The 18003-nt window shown below is 45.2% G+C and overlaps 1 protein-coding gene and 1 long non-coding RNA gene across 8 annotated transcripts in view; one reads left to right on the top strand and one right to left on the bottom strand.

Moving 5' to 3' along the window:
• The window catches only part of sick (sickie), an 83439-nt gene that overhangs the window by 30435 nt on the left and 35001 nt on the right, over positions 1 to 18003 (bottom strand). For 4 of the 6 annotated variants that reach the window (XM_035887918.2, XM_035887920.2, XM_035887922.2 and 1 more), the window contains 2 exons: positions 14274 to 14443; positions 7419 to 7582 (listed from right to left, as the gene is read on the bottom strand). In XM_035887918.2, the coding sequence (XP_035743811.2) occupies positions 7419 to 7582; positions 14274 to 14443 (334 nt within the window). Of the gene's footprint in view, positions 1 to 7418; positions 7583 to 11217; positions 11512 to 14273; positions 14444 to 18003 lie in introns of those variants that run through there. The other 2 variants (XM_085664665.1, XM_085664666.1) reach the window with 2 other exon arrangements.
• On the top strand, positions 7828 to 10617 carry LOC146873153 (uncharacterized). Of its 2 annotated transcripts, none has more exons than XR_014983796.1 (2): positions 7828 to 8079; positions 9855 to 10617. It is a non-coding gene; the product is annotated as an uncharacterized LOC146873153 (long non-coding RNA). The 2 variants fall into 2 exon arrangements; XR_014983797.1 differs by lacking the exon at positions 9855 to 10617 and adding an exon at positions 8222 to 8799.

The raw sequence follows: 18003 nt of genomic DNA, 5'->3' as shown, positions 1-18003 counted from the left end.
GTAAGAAGCCTCTGACGAACGGCGTATTTGAGAAGCACTCGATAAAGGAAACGAATCGCGAACCGCGCATGAAATTACTTCATTTATATTTTTCTCGAGTATTTCTTTCCACGAATCAGACTTTTCACAATTTCATTCTTAGAAAATAAAAATGATTTCAGGGAACGGTAACATGGGTACCATATATCATGGATGCATCGAAAGTGAACTTTGACGCAAGTGTATTTTGAAATGGTACAAAACGTTCGTAGAAATTACCTCCAAGTTTGCCTTCTGTTTTCGTTATCGAGGAGACACGTGTCCGTCTCAACGGACGTTAAGCCGAGAAGTAGCGTTACCACCGACTACTACTCCCTAGCTCCTCGATTATCTTACAACGAACCGGTATCAAGGATTAGAAGAGCCCTTATACTTTCCGTACTGCTCGAGACATTTTCTCTCTCGCTTCAACAGGCACGCAGGCAGCAGACACATTACGCATTCTCTACAGTTCGGACAACGACTCGGTCGATGACTAAGCCCTCTTTTTCAAGGAAGAACTTATTATCGGCTAATCGTCCGTCTGATCCATTGTAAAAGTATCCGTTAGGATGCTTCTCTCATTGTTAATGGGTACACATTTACGATAACGATCGGGCGCGTAAAAATGTGAAAGCTGCATTCCAAATATTTCAAAGTTTATACATAGATATATCTATCCATGTATGTACAGCGACTCGGCAATTCCCTTAGAAACGTTCTCGATCGCGAAGATACGTACAAGTTGGTCCAGCCCTCGGTCGGTTCGGTCGTCCTCAAAAAATCAATTTAATTTCGATGTGGGCTCGGTCAGCTGCGTTTTTTCTCTCTTCTCATTGTCGGAGAAGCTCACGCACGTGCGGCCGTCAATAGGAATTAGCACGAGGGTTGTCTCGACAAAGCGTCCGTTTCTCGCCTCTCTCTCTCTCTCTCTCTCTCTCTCTCTCTCTCTCTCACTTTCTCCCGTGGGATTCGAAGCAAAGTCCCGAAGGGTGTCACACTGACGATCGTGACTCACCCATCGACTCGAACACATTCTATAAGTTCAGCATCTTTCCCTTCTTTCTTACGTTGACATATTCAAACTCGTTTCGAAGGATTAGCCGAATCCAATCCACATCTTCCTCCCAAACAAAACAAAGTAAGATGATCCACCTTCAGGTAGAAGTTTCTAAGAGGATTAAAAAAATTAGAACCAAGCATTTTTTGTTTCAAGATGAATATTCGAATCTCGAATCGCTTAATAAGGAACAAATAAATTGGATAAAAGAATATATAAAGCTGACATATTGTTGTAAATAAACTAGGCTAGGTATTTCTACCGAAAAGACAATAAGATTCCTTCGTTGCCTCGATGAGGCTTATTTCCGTATAATGACACCGACGAGTCTGGAGCGAAGGGCAGAGAGAGAGAGAGAGAGAGAGAGTTTAGTGGTAGGTAAACAAGACAAGAAGGGTCTCGGTCGTTGGAAGAAAAACGAAACAAAAGCATACATATGTAGGTACTTGCTCACCGATCTCGTGTCGTTGTCGAAGAAAGCGAACCGTTGCCAACGTCCTCGTCGTCGTCGACGTACCACCACCCTCGCGAACGTTCCTCTCGCGTACGAATCGTACGCAAAACATTTCCTTTTTCCCGCGGGATCATGAACGAGTTGACGTTCGGCGAACGACTGCTTGGAAATTTTACGATGACGAAGGAAAGCGTCGGTTCTCTCTCTCTCTCTCTCTCTCTCTCTCTCTCTCTCTCTCTCTCTCTCTCTCGGGTTTCTATCTCTGTAGCAGTAGTCGTCTTCGAAAGCACGACGTCTATAAGCCGTGTAAAAACCACGCGAAGGCCCTCGACGCGGATCGCAGCGCGACGCTGCGAGAGTACCTGTGTCTCGATGCGACCGAGCGAGTAAGCGAGAGGGTGAAAAAAGCCGATGGAAAATGAAACGAGAGAGAAAGGGAAAGAGACCGACGGTACACGCATGTATAAAGGAAAAAGGTAAAGAGATGAGAGCATGTATATGGGCAAGAGAAAGGGGGTGGGTGGGTGGGAGACTGAGAGGAACACGAAGAGGGATGCCAAGAGAGAAGACGAGGAAGGGATTCAGTTCTTTTTGGCCCTCACCCTGTACGGCCGTTATTTTCTCTTCGCTTCTCCATTTTCCGTCGTTCAACACCCGTGTCCGCCTGGCAAATATACCAGCCACTATATCTATACTATGATATATCACAACTTTTGCCTATTCCCATGCGTACGTATTTATGTGCCTTACTTTATGTATATACTCAATTCCGATAAAATCTCCATCTGTCCGCAATCATCATCCGTGATAGGGACTAACGAAAGGAGCTTTGCTTGCCTATTTAACTAAATAATTGAGGGCCCGCGCGAGAGTTTTCTCTCCGTCTACGTTTCTATCTAATGCGAGTAATATTGTTATTCGGGATACGTACTTGAGATATGGCGTGATGGCACTCGTCGTTGATATTTGTTTCGTCGGGTTACTATGAAAGAAAAGAGAAAGGAAAAGAAGACGAGCAAGGGGAAGAGGAAGAAATTCGAATTAGATTCGTCGTGCACATGTGTAGACGCGTGAAACCGTTCTCGCGCACACCTGTGCTCGCGCGTCGCGTCGCGAAGAAACTGACTTTATAATTTCCGACGGCTCGTTTATCCTCGCACGAGGAGTGCGCGAGAATTCGTTATACCAAAGAGACGTGATGTCCTTAAAAGCGGAAACGTGTGGGTGCGCGTGTCGCGACGGCACATCTCGGCCAACGAGATTAAGCGTAGCTATGAACGTAGTATAATACATCTACGGTAGGTAGGTAGAGGTACGCGAGCCAGGTTGAAAAAAGACGCGGAAGTACGCGCATGCTCTGCCTACGTTCCAAATTCAAACCGATCGACGGAGAGTCGACTGATACGGGTATTTCATCTTCTGGATCTCTTCAAAGAGTCTTTACAATTCATTCAGCCGCTCTCGAACGCTTTCACTTTGATTTACGAATTAGAAATTAATTATTTCTCATTACGATTTTATACGATTTAGTATATGATTTTAGCTAATCGAAACAGAAGAACGCATCGTTTCTATAAGTATCCAAGAGGAAGCGAACTATATTCCTTACTTTCTCGGCTGAGAAAAAGCGCAGAGAGAGAGAGAGAGAGAGAGAGAGAGAGATCCGGTGCGAATAAAATTTCCATAGATACGACTCAAATTCTCTCTCGTCTATCCTTTCGATATGTAGTAGTGCGACGATGATATTCCAACGCGCAATAGTCGGACAAAGGAGCGCAGCATCGAGGGTAGTAGACGGGGTGGAAAGCGCTTTTCTAAAGACACAAATTACATCGCGTATGCGGTCTCGATGTTCTCGCTGTCAACGACGACGTACCCCTGCATCCGTTTTACACCACTGCACTCCACGAATACGAACGTCAATGTTGAAGACTCGCTATCTGATAACGTACATAGACTACGTACATCCATATTGTCGATCATTAATTCGATAAATCTTTTCCTTTTTTTTTTTTTTTTTTTTCTTTATAGCATACACACCGCCGACGTATACGTACCCATCTACGCAAGTGTGTTATTTCTATACAATTATTAATAATATTTAATAAAAAAGATTGATTTTCAAGAAATGTCCTTTCGTGCCGTCGTTAATCGCAACTTTTTACCGATCCTGAATAAGGAGGAGAAAAAAGACAGGAGAGACGGTTGAGATCGTGAAAAGGAAACGAATCGCTAATAATAAACGCGATATTTATGCGGTACTTTTGAATCATCCTGTAAAACCAAGGCGACCGGCCGGCCCTGTTCGCGCTAAAAGTTACTTCGACCCTGACTTTTCTCTCTCTTCTTGTGTCGCGAGTCGACTTACTTTTCTTTTTTTCCTTTGCACGCCCAGCGAGAACGAATCATCGCCAGTAAGATTCTCGAAACCTGTAGCACCAAACCGGTAGAGGAAAAATTAGTATAGGGTAGTATTTTTAACCTATACGAAAAAGGGAGAGAGAGAGAGAGAGAAAGAGAAAGGTACACCCTGGGAGAAAAAGAATGAGCACGTGCGCGCGCGCGTGTGTATGTGTGTTTGAAGAAAACACGAGGGAGGAGAAGAGGGAGATTTAAGGGTCGCTGAACATTCGGTCAGTGGTTCTTTCTTGTTTTTATCTTTACGTAAAATCACGATCGTTGTATAACGTCGATCGAAAATATCAATTCCAATAAGCTGTTCAATTTTTATTAGATTTCATATCGAATAATTTTACGAAACGTATTCTAATCTTCTGTAGTAAAAACATTATTTTGCGATCAAGATCCCGTTGTTCGAACATAAGATTGTCAATTTGGAAATTAACGTACGATTTTACATACATAATACAATGGGAGATATAAAGTAGGCGAGATAATATCATTTCTCTTTTCAGTTCTTACTCATCCGTGGTAGATTTTGAGGTGAGAATCACTGATATTCCTCGTTCGCTTTTTGGGGTTAAAGACCGGTTGCGAGTCTTACGTGTGCCCGCGTTCGTGATTTCACGGCTTGAATTTTCTCTCGTTGTCTTTCTTGGCCTTCTTTCTTCCCTTTTTTCCATCATGGCCCGTTTACACGGAAAGAAGGAAGCGCAACGAAAGACAGTTTATATCGCGGACGGATACGACAGCACGTTTTCTCCCCTTGGTGTTTCATCCTTTGGGGTAGATTCCTATAGGATTACCGAGCTTAAGGTGAGATCACAAAGAATATAAACTATTTCATACTTTTCGACTATTTCAACTATTTCTTTCTCTTTCTCGTTCGCGCATATATACTAGGGCACTATGAGTGTATACTTTGGGATAGCCCAAATGGTAGATTTTTGTCGGCATCAAAGAGCAAGGTCTAGCCGTATATCTTACGAGATATGAATTATTTCACGTTTTAATAACCTTTATCGTGTCCGATAAAATTTATTTCAAAACAAAACGGTCGCAACGAGTTTTGTAAAAATAATCTTTAAAGTTGTAGGCGAGCCACAAGTACGAATATATCTGTGTATTTATGAACGGCGTTAGTACAGATTAAAATAAACGGCCGTCACGCAATGAGTTTGCATTCGCTCGAAAACCGACTTCTTTTTAACGCTTCTCAAAGAAGATCCTATCTTCGTGTTCCGTCCGTCGCGTGCTCCGTTTCGAGGTCAACGAATAGCTTGCTTTCGAATCCGGAACGATGCGTTGGCTGTTAAGGGGATATTCTCTTTTACAGAGGCTCGAGCCTATCGTTATTACTTGTTCTGTTTTTCTTTTTTTTCTTTTTTTTCTCTTTTTTTTTCTTTTTTTTTTCGAAGCCCGCCAAGAATGTTCTTCAAAATTTCATTGGCTCTCGCATGGAGCTCGTAACGATCATCTTAATCGTACCATTCAACAAATTCGATAGACCGTTGCGATCGGATTGTGGGTGCGAGGAACGTTGGCAAAGTTGCAAGAACAATAGGACATATTCATCGAGCAACGAGACGAGATCGAGCAAAGAAAAATGCTCGCGATTCGTTCGTGGAGCAATAGATGGTTGGTTACTTGTAGGAAAGAAGGTGTACGAGGCGACACGCGAGGTGTTAGCCGTACGCGCGTGCGCTCCTCTCTATCAGACCGGCCCTAAACTATCTAGCTAGAAAGGCCGCTGGTGAGGGTCCGTTTCGTAGCAACTTTGAACGCGCCGTAGCACGTTCGTAGTTCTACGTTGCGCCGCAGCTATCAGAGTTCTCTTGGAAAGGGCCAGAGGCACGCGCACTTTGATAGCTGGTACGGCATAGGCGCATCCCCTTAAAACCTCGGCTCTGATAGAGACGCTCAACCATGTAAACAAAGGATCGTTAGCGCGTTAGGTTCGATCACGTTTGTCAGAATCGGAATAACGAGGGAATAGAGAAGTAGGATATATAGAAATCTACGCGTGTCTACCTACTTAATGTCTCGTTCTTGTCGGTTATTTCTTCATATATCACGTATCTCGAACGAATCGATCGAACGCGGACGATAGGAAGAGAGAAAGATAGAATTGAGTACCGCTGTAAATCGGCCTGCACATCTGGCCATGAACGCCCTGGAAACGTGGGAGTCGAGGGTAAAGTATATAGTATGGGGTGGCACCCCATTTCTCTCTCTCCTGCGAGTACCAACTACCTACGAACGTTCACCTACACAATGGATGTAGGTAATATCTCCGTGCGTATGGGCTAAGCAATGCGAGATAGGGGAACGCGAACGTAAAGCACGCAAGCGCGCGCGAACACACACAAACACAAAATACAGCACGTGCAGGCAGCAGTCGTGAAACGATCAGAGTGCGTGAGAGTCCATATATTTAAAGAAGAGGACGAATATCTCTCGCGTACCCCTCTAACTCCCTGTTTCCATGGTGGTCCGGACGTTTTCCTGCAGCAGTCAGAAATGTGCAAGGGGTTGCTAAAAGCAACCTCTTCGTAGACTACTCGCTGGCTAATGGTCTCTTTTTAACTTTCGTTAACTCGATATCGATACCTAATTAACGCCAATCGACTGTCGAAACAAAGTTATTTTTCTTGACCTCTTGATAAACAGAGAGAGAGAGCGAGAGAGAGAGAGAGAGAGAGAGAGAGAGAGTCGTTGCGAGTCGACAGAATATGAGCTCGATGCGAACGTCCATGAATATCTGTTCTATCGACTGACAGTAAAGACAGTAAAAGAGATGATAGAGTGGAACGTACGAGGATGAAGCGAGAGAAAGAGAGAGAATATCGCGAATGAGAAGCCTGTTGACGGAAGAGACGAGTCGGAGGAGCAACCAGACAGGCCGTCAACATCAAGAGAGCATGCTCGAACGATATCTCTCGCCCGTAGTAACCGTTGGATGGAGTCAGCTGCTAATGACTTTCCATTAAAAGCAGCTTGCACGAATAGGATGAAGAAGGGTCGACCAAAAAAAAAGAAAAAAGAGGGAAGAAAGAGAAAGAAAATATGATCTCGTTGGGCTTCCCTTTTCTCTGCATTCTCCCTCTCCCCCATCCTCTCTCTCTCTCTCTCTCTCTCTCTCTCTCTCTCTCTTCCTCGTGCCTTTTATTTCATAGCAGGCTTTCACCTTGCTGCGCCCATGCCCCGTTACTGCTTCAAGCTCGATGATATTTAAGGTGCTCTTCTTGCGGCTGACCAGTCAAGTGGCAACGCACTAACGTGCCTTTGTTTTAACCCTCGCCATCGAGAATCCTACGTCGCAGTCTCGTTATTTAGTCGGAAGCGGACAAACGGGAATAATTTCAATTCTTGCGAATCGAACGATCATTCCTTATCGCATTGCAGAGTGACGGGCAAGATAGAAATGTGTAAGAGATAAGTTATATAAAGAAAGTTACAAGTTATAAGTTATATATAGAAACTTACCAAGAGGAGACTGATGCGTGGGAGCTGGGGCAGGTCTGACTTTGTCCGGAGGACATCGTCTCGTTGCGGCCACCGTCGCAGGTAAAGGTATGCTCGTCGCACCCCCTGGCCCAACCCCGGCACCACCACCGACACCCGATTGCTTGTTGTACGGTGATGGTAATCTGAAACGCAGGATCAAGGAACATTAAAGAATTGATTTTTAACGTCCATAAGAATCCGTAAAAGGTGTTCTTTTTGAGATTGCCTGTAGCTTAAGAATTACACGTACAGCGCGATATCTCTTGGACCGAGTAAGTACTTTCTTGACACGCAACTTCCATTCTCGTTTCTCGTTTTACGCGCGAGCCTAATTTACGAGCCACCGCGAAGCTAACGTATATACGGACACCCACGTAGTCGAGAAAGAGCCGTGGACGTAGACACACCTTGCGCATTCTTTCTATTCGGTGACATCGGGGGACACCCTGCGGACTCTTGTACAACCGACGTTTCTTGTACGACCGACCGATACGAGAAATTATTTCATTATTTATACTTGGGAACGATCGATCCCATCGACAGACACTATATAATCATAACCACTATATAACGTTAATAACGAAACTCAATGCCAAATCGGAAGAGGCTTTTATCCGAGCTGAATCTATTGGAAGGAAAGGTAAGTTTACGTAAGAATACGTATATCGTCACACCCTGTCGAACGCAGAGTCGTTCGATCGGTCTAATTCGTCGAACGGGCTCGGTGCGGAACGGTGCAACGGTAAATCATGCGAGATATTGGGGATAATTGTTGGTGATAGGAGACGGCAGCGAATGTCAGGCCGGTTCTCGGGTCCAGTTTGCGACGAGAAGAGACGATAATGACGACGACGGAGAAAGCACACGAAGCAGGAGCGAGCGAGCGAGCCAGAGAGAGAGAGAGAGACAGAGAGAGAGAGAGAGAGAGAGAGAGAGAGAGAGAGAGAGAGAAAGCGGGTGTTGCACGTTGCGTTTTAGCTCTCGAGAGATAAATTTAGATAATCTTGAGAGAAAAAAAGGACCGAGTGCTTCTAGGAAAACCGAGCCGTTTAGCTACCTACGCCGGATGATGCTATTATAACGAAGCTTCGTCGTTGTTTTTCACCCTCAACACTGGATAACTATTCGTCGTACTTTGTTTCGACAAGACGATCGACTCCAGACTCGAAACGATCACCGTTCTTTGTTCCCTCTTAATCCTCTCTTTTTATTAAAGGGGGGCTCCTCGAAATTCGAATAATCGCCTTTTCATACAGAATTAAGAGCTTTATACTTAATAATATTCATAATGACGACTTTTTATCGTTGAATAAATGCAACGTATCAAACTATGTTTTGAGTTGAATCTCTTCAACGTACATACTTGACGTAATTTCAGGAGAAAAAGATAAGTTCTATCAACGCGAATACTCGAATATACTTCCTCGAAAATATATTACCAGTCATAATTTCAATAGCTTATCTCATTTTCTTCCTGTCGGATCAATAACGAAAGCGTTTCAAAATGAAATTCCCCTTTGTCGAGCGACAAAGAAAAAAATTTATTCGCAATGTCATAATCCCGTTTCGTTCCGTTCTCGATGAGTTTTAATATGCGTCAAGCCCCAAGGCAAAATGCTCACGCACGCTCCTTCACATTCTTCCTAATGCATCAATAGTTTTACACAATATACTTATGCTCTTTAAAGTTGAACTTGAGATCTTATTTGAGAAGACAATTTTTAGGCACGCAAACGACCGCGTATTTCATTCTCTTTCAAATTTTCCTTAATGAAGTAATTAGTCTGGAGAGTATAATAAAGAAGGTAATGAAATTAAAGGAAAAAAATGTTGTACGCTCGAGGTTCATTAAAGCAGGTATATTGCCAAAAATCGAAGAAAAAAATAAAAGTATAGCTCGATCTTACTTGTTGGGTAATTCCCGAATGAGCGATCCTCCATTATAAACGAATTCTATACAACGATCCAACGTGTGATCTTGAAGATCTCTCTCTCTCTCTCTCTCCCTTTTTTACTCGTACGTCTTTTTCGCTCTCTCTCTTTTTCTGCGAAGGATCTATTTCTGCGACCATTCACATTGAAAACATTGAGTCACTCTCGGAGTCGGTGATGTCTTTGAACTCGCACGCTAAATAAAGAGAAGCGCTGACGGAGCGAGCGAGCGAGAGAGAAAGAGAGAGAGAGAGAGAGAGAGAGAGAGAGAGAGAGGGAGAGAGAGCGCGTGAAATAATCGCACGAATCCCGGGCATAAATCAGTGAAATCGAGTGGCCTCGAGTGACAAAAAGCCACTGGAGGAGGACACGAAGGGCGACGACGAAAGAGTAGAAAAAGATGCATGCCTCGTTACACTTGTCTCTCTTCCTTCCACTCACTCTCCATATTCTTATCGATGAAATTTCATTTCTTTCTAATAGATATTATTCCATCTTTCTTCTTCTTGGGCACGATCGAGCGGAAAAGTAGAAAATGTCGAGGCTTGCCAATCTTTCATCTTGAATTCCTTCATCTCCTTGGAATTTCTAAGGAGACTAGATCGAGGACAAACAACTAGTGCCAACGTAACTACCATGCCAAGCATTCAAATCGGTGCTCGTCATCGTAATTGAGAATTTCGATAGGTCGAAGGAATCGGAATCTTGCCTTCGGATCATATTGAAATTCTTTCCTTTCTGACGCACGAGAGATCGAAGTGAAGAAGGGAGTTTGTCAAAGGAAAAAATGCGAGCGAATTTGAAAAGGATTCATTTTGAAAGAAGAACGACGCGCACTTGGTGGTAAAGATTCGAGGAACATGGAAAACGCGTCGAAGCGTGTTTCGACGACGGTGACGGCGACGGCGACGGCCAAGGTCTAACCGGTCTTCTCGACGACCCTCCAACGAGAAGAGAACGAACGAGCTAGCTAGCGAGCGAGCGAGCGAGCGAGCGAGCGAACGAACGAACGAACGAACGAACGAACGAACGAACGACAAGCAAGGAAGAAAGGGAGGGATCTGGTTTTCCTTCTCAATATAGATCGTAGCAGAGGGACTTTGCGTGGCTCGATTATTACGCGCCCACGCCCGCGCGTCCCTTACCACAGCACCATCCAGCAGCAACCCCTTACAATCGCCAACTGTCTACTCTCACAAAAGAGCCGTCTTTGGACGCTCGCGCGAGTAACAAAGAATCGGAATACATAAGCCGGGATAACGACGTGAATTTGGAGATAAACGATCCGATTCCGACGTTTTATTACATAGGAAGAAGCAAAAACTATAACCAATTTTTTTTTTTTTTTTTTTTTTTTTTTTATATAAACGCTCGATACGTTTTGACAGTTGGCTAATAAGAAGAATATCATTTTATAACCGCAAATCAAATCGAATATCGATGGAATTCGACAAGGTGGCTCCATGATACAAGAAACGATGTTGGGAAGGAAAAGCGTTGTTGAATAGGTTATACATTCTAGTCGTAAAAAAAGGGGGGAAATAGTTTCGACTCCGATCACCAGCTGCACGTTGTTGAGTTTTTAAAGGACGTTCACGTTTTGTATTACCATCGTCAAGCGCAGCTGTTATTTCTAGTGGCAGTCTTGGTATTATCGTTGCTACGATCGAAAGCGATACAGCGGTTAGAACGCGATTGCGTTGATATTCGAAAGAAATGGCGGGCCGACGCGGTGCATAAACGCATATTAATTCTCATCTTGGATTCCACGTAGGCATCTAAGTTGTTTCGTCGTAAGAGTAGTAACGTGAGACTAGAACGCGCGAAATACAAAAAGAAGGAATACCTGTGAGCTTCCGGCGAGTTCGGCAAGCTTCGTGCCTTTCTGCTGTTGCCGCTGCTTCCACTGTTACCCATATCGAGAGGACGCCTGCCGAACTTTATCGCCGAACGCTACGACGACTCCTCGTCGACAAAAGGGAAAGATCGAGAGTGGATCGATCGGTCGATCGAGTCGCGAGAGGAAATGCGATTAAGCACATTAGACGACGGGTCGTAAGGAGAGAGAGACCGACCGACCGACCGACCGACCGACCAACCGACCGACCGACCGACCGACCGATCGACCGACCGAACGACCGACCGAACGAACGAATACAACGATGCTAGAGAAGAGCTAGTCACGGAGGCGGCACACTATCTTCCGATCACTTCACACTCGAGGCTGTTCGATCGGACGATAACAAAAAAGTATGGAACAACTTTTCCTCCCTCCCCTCCTCCTCCTCCCTTTATTCTCTGAGAGCAAGAACGTACCGGAGATGTCGCGCAACGATTTTCCTATCGATGGAACCAACGATTCGGACCGATCAAGACCGTCGTCCGACGACGAAGACGAATCTCTCGCCGACTACCGAACATCTTTGCGGTTAAGGAATAATAGTTAATCCGTCGTAAATCGTTAAGTACGAAAGGCGAAACGTTATGAAGAACACGACGACTCCGTACGGCTGTTCATGGTGCGGCCATGGTGCGTAGGCATCGTTGATGGCCCGTTTCAAACTGAGGCCCGAGAGAACACCATTCCCGTTCCCCCGTAGCACGTGGCTTCTCTCTCTCTCTTGACCGCCTCCGCCGCCGCCGCCACCGCCACCGCCACCACTCTCTCTCTCTCTCTCTCTCTCTCTCTCTCTCTAGCATGAGCTTCGCCGAGTTTCCCCACCATCACCCTTTACGATAGTTCCGCTATCCTGCATCCTCTCTCCTGCGACTGCAGCTCCCTCTCTCTTTTTCTGTCTCTCGTTCGGTCGGTCGGTCGGTCGGTCGGTCGGTCGGTTGGTCGGTCGGTCGGTCGGTCGGTCGGTCGGTCGTAGCATCGGTCAAACCTTTGCAACTCCGCGTATGCAGCGACTTTTCCTCTCTTCTTCTCGCGTTATCTGTCCTTCCTTCTCCAACGAATACCCATTTCCTCAACTCCGATCGTCGCGAATCTCTGTGCCGATCGGCGGATTCGTTTCTTGAGCCTTCTGCCCTTCTGACCACTTCGTACTTCATCGTTCTCCTTCGTCCTTCTTCGTTCTCCTTCGTCCTCTTTCGTCCTCCTTCGGTCAGTAGCACCATGTTCCTTTCCCTCGCCGAGCTGCTCGCCGCGCTCTTTCGATATCGCTGTGGCAATTTTAAAGCCATTTTTATGCTAACAAACCGCTCCTTCGCTTGGGCGCCTGCGCACGTGACCTTCCTTCCTTCCTTCCTTCCTTCCTTCCTTCCTTCCTTTACTCCAGGAGAAGACTATTATTACGAGCGTGGGCGCACCTCGCTCGTAACAATAATATTTCCTCCTTCGTTGGCAACATTTTCTTTTCGTTATATCTCTTCAACGTTTCCCTTTTAGAGCGGCTTTTTGGTATCTCTCGTCGAGGGGGTAAGTACGGCCAGGCGATTTCTCACATTCGACATGCTTACCGATCTAGGAGAACCATTTGGCACGCTTCGAATAAACGTCGTTCCATCTATATCCGTGGTATACATGTGCGTCTACCAGGTCGCTATCGGCTTTTGCGTAAAATCCGTAAATCGTTCCCAGGTAAAATAAATTGAAATAGCTCGTTTCGAAAGTCGTTATTTCGAGACGGAATGCTTCGTGTCAAGGGAAGAGAACGTACGTTATGAGAATGCGTATATGCGTTTTAATATCGTACGCACGGCTCTATTAACGCTCGCGTTAATGAGCACTCGTGCTCGCGCGCCTTGGTCGTTAGGTACCAAAGAAACCTTTGCGCGTATCGATCTGCCGTTGGGAAGTAAAAAGTTAAGCTCGCGACATTTCGTTGCGTTAGATTAAACCTACCTCGAAGATATTTCCTAAGATACATTTGCGGAAACGACCATTCGCCGAGTATTATTTTATCCTTCCTCGAGCAGAACTCCTCGAGGGAGCGAGTCGTCGATTCGTTTTGACGCACGAACGCGAATCGAATTTCAAAATCATCCCTAGTTTGGATCATTAAGGAATTCCTCGGCTCTGGGACGGCTTTTCTTTCTTTTTCTTTCTCTTGATCGCGTGGGTGACCCCTCCCTTCGCGTCTAGAGCATATAATCGTAATAATAATCGACTCTGGCGAAAGGTCGATAACGTCTTTGTCTTTGTTCGATGGAAATATCTGAATGGCGATCGCCTTCGCGAAAACCAAAGGAATCTTTTAATTCCTTCGTAATTAACGGAGAGACGCGATTCTTAAAAACGCGTTCTCTAAAACTCTAAGGGAAGAAGGACCCCGTTACTAAAGTCGAACGAAACGAGAATCCTCCTATGCTTCGATTCACCTTCCATTCGTTTAAATTATCATGCCAACCGTACTTCCTCTTTCTCGAGAATTAAAGGAGATGACATATATTAAATTTACGTAGTCGAATAGAATCTCCTTTTCAATTCGTTTTTCTAGAAAAATCTTTTTTCTGGAAAAAAAGAACATTTCTCGAGGATCGCGTCGGCACCATAAAGAGCGAGAACGTTCGTGAAAGAAAAAGAAAAAAGAAGAAGGAAAAAAAAAGACATATTATGCCTTATCTCTGCGCTTCTCTTTATACTAATACATTACGAAATCGCATAATTATCGACCATCCGAGAGACTTTCTTCTCTCGAGAAAATGAATCGACGAGATGGGAGACCTCGTACGTGGTTTCCAATCTTCGTTTCATCGTATTCCATCGTACAGTACCGTGGATCGATCGTCGATAAGAAAGGATATCGGAAGACGATTGATGATTATACTCTGTTAGCGATCGTCGATAAAACGACGACGTCGATAACAACGAACTTTTCCATACCTATGTCGAGCGCCGGTAATATTGTCGGTAGATTTCTACGTTATCTCGGGCTCGATAGCGTACGACGAATTTACCTGGGCATATCTTGAAGTTGTTTCGCTCTTTGCTTGTAGCGCGAGAGGGCGAAGAGCAGGGCGAGGACCGGCCAGAGGGTTGATCCTGCCGCTAGTTCTCCAGGATTCACAGCCCCCACGTCTGCCCCGAGCGCTCGGAGCGCTCCCACGCACAGGTTCACGTTCTCGACCTGCGCAACACAACGAGCAAACCTTTATGATCGATCATGAAAGAAGATGGGAAAAGATGAAAATGCGAGCGCGTGAATCACCGAGCTTTGTCACCTGCCTATCTAATCGGAAACATTCTTATATACTTAAGGCAGTCTACTTTTTGCCTACAAATAAGAATATTTACTTTAGATCACTTTAATATTCCCATCGAGCAACCATTGCTAATCTGTCAAGTCTTAATCACGCTTATTTCGCATTTACGAATGGGGACGTACGTCCGTTCACCGTGGCATAATCATCGATCGAGTCACATATATTCCCTGTAATCCATATTAATCGAGTGGAATAATTACTCTCGAACATCGAGGCGAAACGTAGTCGACGAGTTAGAGACGACGAGGCCTTTACCAATTGCTACCATATTCAAATTGTTCTCCTTCTCGTCTCTGGACGGCTGAAACCGATCCGTTGCCACATGGACGAATCGAGAAGCCGTTATCTACGCTATCGAATCGTTTGCTAGACGAATGAAACAAATGTCAGGTCTTCTTCTTTCATCCAAACGATGCCAGTATGGTCCCTTGCAAATACGATATACGATATATATTTGCACGCTAAAGATCGTATCGTTATCGACGTGTCAACAATGGCTACGGACGGTGGGTACACGTAATATAGGGACGGGCAACAGGTACGTACATATGTACGTGCGTGCATCATACATACATACATACACACATATGTGTATATAAAACATAGGCTCGAACCTATGCATTTGCTCGGTCGGTCACCCACAACGTCGGCTAATTACGACGACTCTCGAGTAAGAGAAGAGCCAGTACAACGGAGTAAGAAATATAACGAGAGTAAGAAATATAACACGAGATTTGTTTCAAACGATCGCTATCCGAACATCTCGCTGTACATTCATAGCTGGTACAGGAGCGTTACACTCGAAACTCGTACTCGGTGGTGGTCTCTTAACACAAAGGGACACTCTCTCGTGTAGAGAAGCTTCCACGAAACGTGACCACTGTGGTCATGGGCAGTATCGTGGTACTACCACCTTGTACTACGTTGCACGCGCGCGCTTAGTAGTACGCGGAGAAAGAGCTAGATAGATAGAGGTAGATGGGGGAGAGAGAGAGAGAGAGAGAGAGAAAGAGTGCTCTTTTGTCTTCGACGTCGGTGTCGGCTTTTACCCAGAAAACGAAGCGTGCTTGCACGGGCCACGATGATGACGACGCGACACAACGAATAAGAGGAGGAGGAGGAGGAGAAACGTCGACGTACCGATACCACCGACCCTCTTTCTCTTCTCTCTCCGTTGTTGGTAAGGAAAGTGTAGACGCACGCGAAGAGTAAAGGGAGGGAGCGAGATGACTCACCCGATGATATCCTCCCGGGTGCTCTGCGCTCGCGCGCAACAGCTAGGTGAGCCAGGACTGTGCCCGTTGGCTCGTATAACGCGCAGCAACTATATACGCGTCTCTCTTGGCCGCGCGCGCGTCGCTCTGTAAACACGTACATACGTACTTGTTGGCCGCTTTAAGTGTTACAGAACATTTTCAAACACGTACGTATCTACGTGTAAATAAGACTATCGATTTATATATTACGCAATATTTTCATATGCGATTCAGACCGATCGTTGAAAAACAAAGGAAAAATAAATAAATAAATAAATAAAGTACCCTTCGATATTCTCCCGTTTATATCGTCTTTCGAGTTTTGTTTTTTCTTTATATATCCGTAAGGAGTACTTCTCGTATCGTCTTACGATTCTCTCACATCCACGCGAGATGACAGCCGTAAATGGCGATGGCGCGATCTCTTTTTAATGCGTTCCTTCTGTCTTTCAAATACATTGGCTCGCTACGACGACGTCGAAAGACGACGTCTTGGCCCTTTTTATTTAACCTCTGCCTTTTCCTCGAGCTTCCTCTCTATCGAGATCTCACGCGGAATCGAGGTAGAGCAGCAACTCGTAAAGGAAAGAACACGAAGTGAATTCTGATAACGAGGAGATCGTGAGACGACTCGAAAGTTTCTCATCGAAAGTCTCTCTACCATAGATCGATGATATATCTTTTATCTCTCCCATAAATCAAAAGCCGAGGAATCGTCAAAGAGGGCGAGATAGGAACATCTTTGATTCTTATTATTACGGGTCAATTAAAAATAGCGCTCGATTTACACGAATGGTCGAGGATATATAAGCGAGAAAGTCTGTGTGCGAGAGAGAACGCGCGAGAGTCCGCGCAACCAACTCGGGAAAAGAAGGAGAGCGCGTACGGAGAGAGAGCTCCAAAGATGGCCAGAGATGTCCCCTTATGGTAACGTCTTGGCTTCTCCCAGCGGACCGGCTCGGTGGAAGGAGAGGAGAGAGAACGAGAGAGAGCGAGAGAGAGCGAGAGAGAGAGAGAGAGAGAGAGAGAGAAATGGGAAAAGAAGAATTGCGCATAAATCGGCAAGCTGCATTTTTCTTCTCCCTTTCATACGCCGACGCGTAGCCGCGATGCCGCTGCTACGCCTACGAGACGATGACTATCGAGAGAAGCGTGCCTAAGAATAAAATGGAGATGTAACTCTCGCTAAAAGAAGGTTTACGCCTCATCGAGAGCGTCCCAAGATCACTAGCGGGTGGAAACGTTTAAACGAGCGAGTTCGGTTCTTCGAGCCGGAAGACCGGCTCCGTTCTACATATACTATGTAGCCGTTCTACATATACATATGCAATATGTAACGTCGAGAATGGCATAGAGAAACGGAGCCAGTGGGGAAAGGCAATAATTGCCCTGCGGATGCCTGCCTGCACGGATAAATGTCTTCGCGAGGGTCCTAATTGAGCATCCCACTCGAAGACACACTCCTACTACCGGCTAGCAACGACTAGCATTCAACTCAAACTATTCTATTTGGTTTTATAGAAAAGAAGACATTTTCGGGAATTTCTTCGATCGAACTAATAACGGAATTAAAAGTGCATCACCCTTTAAATTTCGATTACTCCTTGAAAATAATCTTTAAACTTTTCGGACGGCGTTACACTCCTCGCAATTTCTTGCTCGATGTCGCAATATCTCTTTATTCGTTCGATAAAGCTAAGAAACTTTTACGTTCTCGCAAGCCGGCATACGCCGTTGCTTTCCACCAATGGCTATATTTATATTTAGAGGAACTTTCTTTCTAAGCGATTTACGGATGTAGGGCTATATACTATTTTTAAAAGGAATACTTGCACACCAACACTATCGTTGCAAACTTTCCTAAACGTCATTTTCAATCTCATTGAAATTAATTCAAGTAAGACACGATTCGTCGTCTCTTTCAAGATTTCCTGACCGAGATTTTCTGACACCTTATCGCAGGAGCAACGAGGAAAAACGAGGTGGAGGGTGGGCAGGGGGGGGGGCGTTTGGTTAGGAGAGAGAATCCCCAAGACCGGGGCGCCGCGCCGGTATAAGGAGGGTAAGGATGGATTATATTTAGACGACTCGTGCCTTCCGGACTTTCCTCGATGTTACAGTCATCCGATTCATGAGCGGCCACGCGTACAGACAGACACTGCCTGACT

Source organism: Vespa mandarinia, chromosome 2 (genome assembly GCF_050613455.1).
Source record: "Vespa mandarinia isolate Hongniang chromosome 2, ASM5061345v1, whole genome shotgun sequence".
Classification (NCBI taxonomy): Eukaryota; Metazoa; Arthropoda; class Insecta; order Hymenoptera; family Vespidae; genus Vespa; species Vespa mandarinia.
This window is presented reverse-complemented; position numbering and strand designations above follow the sequence as displayed.